Source organism: Cotesia typhae, unplaced genomic scaffold (assembly GCF_013202065.1).
Source record: "Cotesia typhae breed Kobodo isofemale line unplaced genomic scaffold, CoteBio_Ctyphae contig_123, whole genome shotgun sequence".
NCBI classification, from domain to species: domain Eukaryota; kingdom Metazoa; phylum Arthropoda; class Insecta; order Hymenoptera; family Braconidae; genus Cotesia; species Cotesia typhae.
The window spans coordinates 684,145-693,140 of record NW_027423715.1 but is presented as its reverse complement, the minus strand read 5'-3'; the positions used below and the strand labels follow the sequence as shown (position 1 = coordinate 693,140).

The following is an 8,996-nucleotide window of genomic DNA, read 5'->3' as shown; positions in this document are numbered from 1 at the left end:
CCCTGGATAGTTTTCTTGCTGCAGGGAGGACATTATGCCGGCGAGTAGACATAATAAAAGAGGTTAAACACGTTCCGGTTCGCCTTCTATCCTTCTTGTTTAAAATCCCGTAGGAAATTTTGTTTATGATATTGCAATCTGGAGCAGCAAAGTGACCATCGTCCACTTCGCCGCCCCCAGCCAAGGTCTAATCTACGCTGTATCCACATCGTGTGACACCCTCAACGCCTGATACAGCACGTTGTGTTCTCCATACAACGGAGTCCATTCTGTACAACGAGTCCACTTATTTATACATTATAATTTATAATCATAATACCGCTTGTGTTTGCTTCCAACGCAGTAAAACAAGTCAAATACATTTTTTAAGGGCTTTAAGCTTCATAATTAAATTAAAACTTCTATCAGTGTCTAATCGTTTTATATTTTTGCATATTCTTTTCTTAATTTTTAAAAATCAATTATTATTTTTGATCCGTGATTTAATTCAAAAATTCATTATTTTCTCCAATTATTATTCTATAACTTCTAACAAAAAATACGACTGAAAAATTTCTAATAATAAAATATTCTAATACGAAAAATGAATTTAAAATAAAAAATTTTTCAGCACATTTCTTTTCCAAAGTTTCCTTTTCATTTACATCCTCGAAAATTTCAATTAAATCCTTTTATCAATGCCTATAAGTTTAATATTTCCGGCGCTGCCTAAAATATGGTTAAATTTCACTTTTATTTTTCGTTTAACTGACCAGAGATATCAGACTATTTTTATTTCTCTGAGAAACGGGATCAATCGGTAGGTCCATCGGCGATCGTTTTAGATGCCGGTTTTCTTGTTCCTTTTCTATTCATCCCCTTTTTCCTGAACTCTTATATGCTGTTTTGATTCTAACTGTTATAGGAAAGACGTATATCACCGACGAGTTCACCCTATTTTGCTGGAAGCCGTAACGTATAACGTATATATATGAGTCCAGGGCATAAAAATTTGGGGTGACTGGACACTACGATGGACATGGAATTTATTACTGACTTCCGATACACTGCTGTAATTATTTAAATGCCTAGAATATTTATAATTTATAATTTATGTCATTGAAGAAAGAATTTTTTAAGGTGAAAAATATTCGCGGGCTGTGACTCTGAATCGAATGTTAAATTATGCGTGAAATGTCACAGCATGGATAGAATATTTATAGATTAAATTGTTATAATTTATGAGGGAGCGAATGGGGAAATATATTTTATTTTTTTCTGATGTTTAGAAGGAAGAAGAAGAAAGAAAAAATAATAAAGTAGAGGGTTGTGCATGTCAATCTTAATAAAATGAGTATGGACGGATGCGTAATGTTTTTATGGTGGACGATGGACTCTAAAGAGGAAATAAGAAATAAAAGTAGGTGCAAGGTGTATCTTTTGTGTAGTGGTTTAGTATTCGTCCGGCAAAACCAATCTCCATAACATGAACGTGCAAGACACCCCATATGTTTCGATTGAGTTCCGTCAATCCTCAATCCGCTGATCGCTTCACGATCGTGTTAAGACGTGTCACGGTTCTTTATTGTCTTACAGGCCTGAGAAGTTACAGATCGTATCAGCCATATATGAACAATCTGGTCGTATGTGATTGTATCCGATATTTGACACGGAAAAATTCAAAGAAGAAAACACCTAATTATGGCCCAAAATGAAATTGACCCCACTTGTAAACAATAACCGAAAATTTTCTTGGTCTTAAATAAATTAAACTTGATTTAAGAATTTTTCTGTTTAATTACAGATAATTTTTTTTAAATAATATTCTAAGAAAAAAATTTTTTAACCACAATCATTTTTTTATCATATATGATCATGCGTCACATATTATCATATATGTAATAAGTCAAAACGAAAAAATTCAATCTAAAAATATTAGATAAAAAATATAAAGGGGTCTAAAAAATAAAATGATGAGATTTAAGCAATAAAATAATTTAAGACACCGCGGATTGATGGGGTCAGAGATTTAACCAACTAAGTAAAGGAACTAGGGGTATTTTAAAATCCATGTAGACTCAATGTGCCGCGAAATGTGGCAAAGACTCTCGAGAGTTGCGATCAGACGATCTAACCCCTCACTTCTGAGTCAATCGTCTCTTACCACCGACAAATACATATCTATAGTAAGATCCGGGTGTCTGAAGTCTAGAACCTGTTTCGACCCCTATGATACACAGGGCATATTCCCAGTATGATATAATACAAATCCCCGGAAAAAACGTCTTTATATTATATCTATAACTTTATTTTTTTCCCACTTGCCAAAGCGTGCGGTATAAAAAATATTAAGAGAAAAAAGAAGGGGTTGGTGGATACTTTTAAACAATTCGCTACGTTCCGAGCCAGAGCCCCCTCACCGAGGTTCTTCGCCGCTGCTTCTTGAGTCTATCAACGGATATATATGAGGGGTGAACAAATTGCCACGAGGGATATACAATAACGTCACATACTTACGATAAGTAAGATCTTTTTGCCTTTTATGCCTATCAATCTTCCTAATCATCCCTCAAATATGTCTCCTATTTTTATTTATTTATTTATCTTCTTTGTTTTTACATTTTTTTAAAGATTTATTATTCAATCGCTTTGTTATCGCTTGGAAAATTTAATTTCAACTTTTTTTTTTCAGTATTTTGTCAGTATCCGGCTTGTTTTATCAACGCAAATCAAATTTGTAATATTTTTTTCCTTAAATAAATTTTTTACTTTAATTAATACGATTAATATTCAAATTTTTCAATCATTTTTGTCTTGCCCATTTTCCCCGACATGTATAGTAATATAAACACATACATAGAGAAATGATAAAAGTATGAAGTAATACCAGTAGAAGTGAATTTGATATAGTAGTTAACAAATTGTTGGGGATGAATAGGAAAGGGGTTTGCGGTTTTACAGTAGGGGTTGTCAGGTTGTGCGGGATGGCATATAATACATTGTTACACCCTCACTCTCTACTGGTTCATCACTAACCACTTGCACACCCCACGGTAGTCCCGCAAATCGGCATACTCTGAACTAACCCATAATTAAAATTACCTTAATGCTAAGTTGTTCCTATTGAATAGGAAGGGGAGGTTAAATAAATTTAATCCGTCCATCCATGTACGCACAACGCATTTCAATTTGACTTTTCCTGTGCCGTCAAAGCAATTCATTTAATTTTACAGGGGAAAAAAAAAATTATTTATTTATTTTTGTACCCTTTTTGTGGTGAAGAAAAGAGAATTTAGCAAAAGTATAAGGCGGATAAGGGTAGATGGCTACCGAGTACCAAATATGATATAATATACTTGAGTCGGGTGAACTGAGTGACGCGGTTGTTCGGATATTAAACTTTGAAGATGCCGCACTACGCCGTTACTGAGTCAGCAAGTGTCATTGATAACCTTCAACGAGATAGATAAAATGTTAAACACAAGTGAACTGTGTCCTCGAATACGCATCATTACCCTCTTGAGCAATTTAAACTTTTATTAAATTTTCGCCTCTGCTTAATTTTTTATTAATTTTTTATTTTAGTAATATTTTGTTGGGTTTTATTAATTGCATGCTTGATGTTAAATATATCAATTATTATTCATTTTTGGAAGAAAAACACGGGAATATTATAATGATTGCGCATTGAAAGTTGCAATAAATATTAGCTAGAATAATTACATTGATAAAAGGTGCATGCCAATTTGATAGAATTGGGAATCTGTGCAAGTCAAAACAATACTTGTAATTAAATTTCAAGTCTAGATCTAAAAATGCAATTCTATAAAGTGCCCAGCGGAGCGGGCAAGTAACGGCTAGTATAATATAAATAAGAAAAAAAATTGACATGTAGAAATTTTAATAAATCAAAAATTCAATTTTTTAAAAATAATTTATCAGAAAAAAATTTATTTAAAAAAAAAGTTAAATAATAATCAAGTGACTGATAACTTTAAGGGGGTATTCTAGTCTAGAAGTATGAATTTCACTTAAAAAAATTACCTGAAATTCACATGACACTAAAGTTAGCTGTCATTTGACAATTTTTTAATTTTTTTTGACAAAAAAATTTGTTCTAAAAAATTATTTTTAAAAAATTACATTTTTTATTTATTAAAATTTCTGCAAGTCCATTTTTTTAATAATTTTTTTTTATATAATTTATTTTTGCTATAATTTATTTTTTAACTAAACACTAACTGACGTTAGTTTAGTATCGAAAATCTCGAAAAAATGGTTACTGATTCCTCATTGGTTCCTAGTACTTTCTAAACAGACAACTTTGTTTTTGTTTTGAGTGAGGACTGTCATTGACAATCAACGATTCGGTAAGAATAGCAACCTATGTAGCCAGCTGATGATTCTTTATCGGTATAGCGACGAGTACTTTCCATTTTATATTCGAATCATTTGAATTTTGACAACTTATGATACATATTAAAACAATACATAAATTAAAACATGGATTTTATCACTCACCAACCGGTGTTCAGCCATTATCAGCAAAACTTGATCAATAGAGATGAGACCAGGAATTTCTAGAAAAAAAAAAAACAAAAATAATTGAATTAAATACATTCTGATTTAAATAATATAATTTTATTATTTAAAAAAAAAAAATTACCGATGAGATAGAAAAATTAATAATAGTATCAATTTAAATTCAGAAGATCTGGAGCTCTGTTTTTACACTACACTACCGAAACCACGAAATCGACGATTTAACGTTACGTTTTATACGACATAAATTATTCAAAGAGCTTTTTATGATAATATTGAAAAATGTTTTTGATTTTTTCAAAATTATTTCTGAAAATATTAACAATTAATTTTTAGTTTTTTGAGACTGGAGTTCGACCGCGGAGATAATCATATTCAGATTAATGGTGTCTACCGCGTTAAAGTGATACTTGGACAACGCGACTATTTCAAATACTTATTTACGCGATTTTAGGAAATGAAATTCGATAATTCATACATATTATTATTCTTCTCAGTAAATATCAATATTTTGAGCAATATTGAGATTTTACAAGGGAGTAATGACGTAAAAATTATTAAAATTGTGGGAGAGAAAAAAACGATGACGCAGCGCTTATGACTGAGCGAGAACGAATGCAAAGATGGCCGACCAACGGTTCCTGTCTAAACTTGATGCGCAATAAACCAACAACTCTCGATTGGTTCATAGTCGCGCATGCGCGTTACAATAAAGTTTAAATTTTTGTCTAGTCTTACAAAGAAAAATTGTTAAATCATTAATATAAATTGCAATTATTTAAACTTTTAACAAATTATTATCTCAATTAAACTTTTTTACACATAATATATTAAATAATCCTCTAAATTAAAATACATGATAATCGTGAAGTTAGTTAAAGGTCGAAACTTACAAAAATCGGGCAATGATTTATTATTGGTTTAAATTTAGGCGCGCGAAATTCTAAAAATTCAAATTTTTAGTGTCATAAGAAATTGATGATATTAAATTTAGCTGTCACTTTACAGTTGTTTAATTCTTTTTAACAAATAAATTTCTTTCAAAAAAATATTTAAAAAAAATTGCATTTTTTAAAATTTGAACGTGTTAATTTTCATGACTTCCGCTATTTTCTGCCTTAGGTAACTTAGAAATCTTTTGTACACAATATGTCGTCATGTCATGATAAAGTATGACTAAACCGTTAAATATTATAGATAAAGAGTAAGTAAAAATATCACAGTAAAATAGCTTCTGTAATCCACTTAATTAACGTTAATTTCGTGAATGTTAGTGTCGAGTGACAAATCTCCATTAAATATCTAACAAGTGCCATTGTTAATTCCAGTTGACAGATTTTGTTACAATTAATAAATAACTTGTTTATATAAACAGCAAGCAAAATGTTCTCGAGTGGTCCTAACTACACGAAGCTGAAAACCCACTTGCGGTTGGCGATAAACAGGTTAAAGCTGCTGGAGAAAAAGAAAACCGAGCTGACTCAGAAAGCCAGGAAAGAAATCGCTGATTACATAGCTGGAGGTAAGGTCGAGAGAGCCAAGATCAGAGTCGAGCATATAATCCGTGAGGACTACATGGTCGAGGCAATGGAACTCCTGGAGATGTACTGCGACTTGCTGCTAGCTAGATTTGGACTCATCCAGCAAATGAAGTAAGGAATTATTAATTAAGAAAATTAATAATTTAATACTGAATTTAATGACAGCTAAGAATTTTATAGAAATTAAATTAATGACATTAAAGTCAGCAGTCACTACATAATTAAAAAACAATTTTGTTCCAAAAAATTATTTTAAAAAATTGCATATTTTTTTTAATTTCTAAATTTGTTTTGAAAAATAATTTTAAAAAAATTTCATTTTTTATTTTTTAAAATAATTTTATTTGTAATGAAAATAATTTTGTAATAAAAATCCAAGAAATAGACAAATGTTTTAACTGCAGTATAATCATAATTAATTAATAATATTGATCACCAGAAACCTAGATGACGGCTTAGCAGAAGCAATATCAACAATCCTCTGGGCAGCACCACGGATGCAGACGGACGTCCAAGAAATGAAGGTAATTGCAGATATCTTGACCTCCAAGTATGGACGACAGTACATGGAAGCATGTAGAGATGAACAGGTCCCTTCTATTTCCGAGAAACTTAAGCACAAGATGAGCATCCAGTCGCCATCAAAGCTGCTGGTGGAGAAATATTTGATAGAAATCGCCAAGAATTACAATATCGAGTATGAACCAGATCCCCAGGTGATGGCTGAAGGACAGGATGCTGTCCTGATAGACGTCAATGCTGATGGATCTAACAATCTAGACGTCGCCGGAGGAGGACCTCAGCCTATGGGTTTCATCGGATTCCCACAGCCCCCACTGCTACCTGGTGTTCCCTCGAATATCAACGCTTTTGTAATTATTATTTATTATTTCAATGTTCTATCGTATTTTTATAGTAATTTTTATGGATTTTTTTATGTTAGGGCTCTGGAGAGAAAAATATCGGACCCGCGATGGGTTTTGTATCGCCTGGAGCTCCTTTGATGCCAGAAAAGGATCAAAATATTCCGTTCAATCCTTCAGCGTTATCTTATAATATTCCGTTGGATAATGCTAATAGTAATAAACCAGTAAGTTATTTTTTGTAATTAATTTTTTTAATAATTTGTAAAAGTAATTTTTATTATTAATTTTTTTCATCAGGAAGATGATTTACCACCTCCATACTGTTCATTTCCACCAGACTTGAACAAACAATCAGACAACACCCCAAAGCCTCAACCGCGATCAAAAATGCCCAACGATTTCCAGATGCCCGAACTTCCGACAGTTCCCACTGACAATACATCACCAGACGGAGCTGATGGGAACAATGATGACATCGATTTCGATGATCTGATGAAGCGCTTCGAGGACTTGAAAAAGCGAAAGTAATTTCACCGGGGAAAAAAAATTAAAAAAAAAATCAAACTCACCATAAACTATTTTTTATCAAATATTAACTTCAGATTACATACGTATCCAAGTATTGTAATACTTATTTTTTTTTTTTGCTTTTATGTTAGTGCCTTTTTATTAATAATATTTGAAGTTATAAACACACGGGCTAATTATTTGCTATTAAACAAAAATGTATATAGGAAGTGTACAGACATAACTTTAAGCGAAGCTATTAATTATTTTTACTACTTTTGATTAAATATATATCTATATATTTAGCTTCCATTACATAATTTTGTTATACTTTACATAATTGTAATCAAATTAAAAATTACAATCAAGGTTAATTTCTTCCTGTTGAAGTTAATTTTTAAAAATTACCATTTAATATTTTATTTATTTTCTAGGTAGATGAAGAAATATTTCTTCTTTTGTGGAGTGTCAAGAAAATTTTATTTAGTCGTCCCAATCCTCGCATCGCTAAAAAAAAATTAATTAATTAATTATTCCTTTTTTTTCAATTATAATTAACGTGAGAGACATCTGATAATTTTTTTAATAAATAAATTATAGTAAAAAAAATTTATTTAAAAAATTCGGTAAATTAATAAAAAAATAACGACTACCTCTCTGGCTTTATCAGCAAAACAAGACAACAAATTATGTGAAAATGTGCATTTATCCAAATGCAAGCCATAAACAAAATGAAAGCAGTTGATAATAGACTGCTCGATAAAATCTCGTACCATGGGGTCATGAATTCCCTGGAGCATCATACTTATCACCGAAGTACGATCTGGAAATCCTTGTCTGTTGGTCAGCTTTAGTTCATCGAAGAAGCATTGAGTCACACACTAAAAAAATAATCACATTGATAATTGTTAATCAATTTAATTGCGAAATAGTTTTTTATAGATAAGTAAAAACTAAATTAGTTACGGATTGTTCATCTTGATTTTTGTTTCTGTCAGAGAAACCGTCTCTTGAATCTTTGTCTCTGTTTTTATTGTGATTGTTATTATTATTATTATTATTGTTATTGTTATTGTTGCTGTAATAATTGTCATCAGACATCCTGTCTTGTTTGTGGGTATGATTTTTCATGTAATAAGGCCTGACTTCTTCTTGCTTGTACTCTTGGTGTCTGGATCTAATCATCCGAGTCTTTGAATTGCTGTCATCTCTTCTGGAGTTAAAAAAATCTTCGTCGAAGATATCGCTGTCGGATGAAGAATCTCCGTCAGAATTTTCACTCCTCGAATCGTTAGAGTCGTCAGATCTGTTGGAATTAGATCGCCGCTTGCATTTTTGCATCACTTTTCGGATGTCGTCGCTCAATTTTTGGTTTCCTGACCGGCATCTTAGAGCCTTGAAAATTTTTTATTAATTAGATAATTAATTAATTATTGATAAAATAATTTACTTACTTGAGTTTGACACAAAGTTAAGATTATCATAAAAATAATTAAACAGTGTGTCTTCATTTTTCGCGAATAATTTTTTTTATTCATTGTGGCTTTATTTATAAGCAGTA

At 31.3% G+C, this 8,996-nt stretch overlaps 2 protein-coding genes across 3 annotated transcripts; one reads left to right on the top strand and one right to left on the bottom strand.

The window, feature by feature from the left end:
* Nucleotides 1-5,707: 5,707 nt before the first annotated feature.
* Ist1 (increased sodium tolerance 1-like protein) lies at nucleotides 5,708-8,013 on the top strand. Of its 2 annotated transcripts, none has more exons than XM_074252387.1 (5): nucleotides 5,708-5,725; nucleotides 5,897-6,173; nucleotides 6,502-6,934; nucleotides 7,006-7,152; nucleotides 7,226-7,809. In XM_074252387.1, the coding sequence occupies exons 2-5, from the start codon at nucleotides 5,905-5,907 to the stop codon at nucleotides 7,454-7,456; spliced, it is 1,080 nt and encodes a 359-aa protein (XP_074108488.1). In that variant the 5' UTR covers nucleotides 5,708-5,725; nucleotides 5,897-5,904; the 3' UTR covers nucleotides 7,457-7,809. The 2 variants fall into 2 exon arrangements, with proteins under 2 accessions (XP_074108488.1, XP_074108496.1); XM_074252395.1 differs by lacking the exon at nucleotides 5,708-5,725 and adding an exon at nucleotides 7,870-8,013 and having other exon boundaries at nucleotides 5,736-6,173; nucleotides 7,226-7,452.
* Obp59a (Odorant-binding protein 59a) lies at nucleotides 7,863-8,906 on the bottom strand. The gene is made up of 4 exons (XM_074252404.1): nucleotides 8,890-8,906; nucleotides 8,402-8,830; nucleotides 8,089-8,316; nucleotides 7,863-7,942 (listed from the first exon to the last, which is right to left on the bottom strand). Exons 2-4 carry the CDS (start codon nucleotides 8,774-8,776, stop codon nucleotides 7,919-7,921), a joined length of 627 nt encoding a protein of 208 aa, XP_074108505.1. The 5' UTR covers nucleotides 8,777-8,830; nucleotides 8,890-8,906; the 3' UTR covers nucleotides 7,863-7,918.
* Nucleotides 8,907-8,996: the final 90 nt, after the last annotated feature.

Coding starts and splice junctions, on each gene's coding strand:
- Ist1 (XM_074252395.1), top strand. CDS start 5,905: ATGTTCTCGAGTGGTCCTAACTACACGAAGCTGAAAACCCACTTGCGG. Junction 6,174..6,501: donor GGACTCATCCAGCAAATGAA/GTAAGGAATTAT, acceptor ATTGATCACCAG/AAACCTAGATGACGGCTTAG. Junction 6,935..7,005: donor CCTCGAATATCAACGCTTTT/GTAATTATTATT, acceptor TTTTTATGTTAG/GGCTCTGGAGAGAAAAATAT.
- Obp59a (XM_074252404.1), bottom strand. CDS start 8,776: ATGCAAAAATGCAAGCGGCGATCTAATTCCAACAGATCTGACGACTCT. Junction 8,317..8,401: donor AAAATCAAGATGAACAATCC/GTAACTAATTTA, acceptor TTATTTTTTTAG/TGTGTGACTCAATGCTTCTT. Junction 7,943..8,088: donor TTGCTGATAAAGCCAGAGAG/GTAGTCGTTATT, acceptor ATTTTTTTTTAG/CGATGCGAGGATTGGGACGA.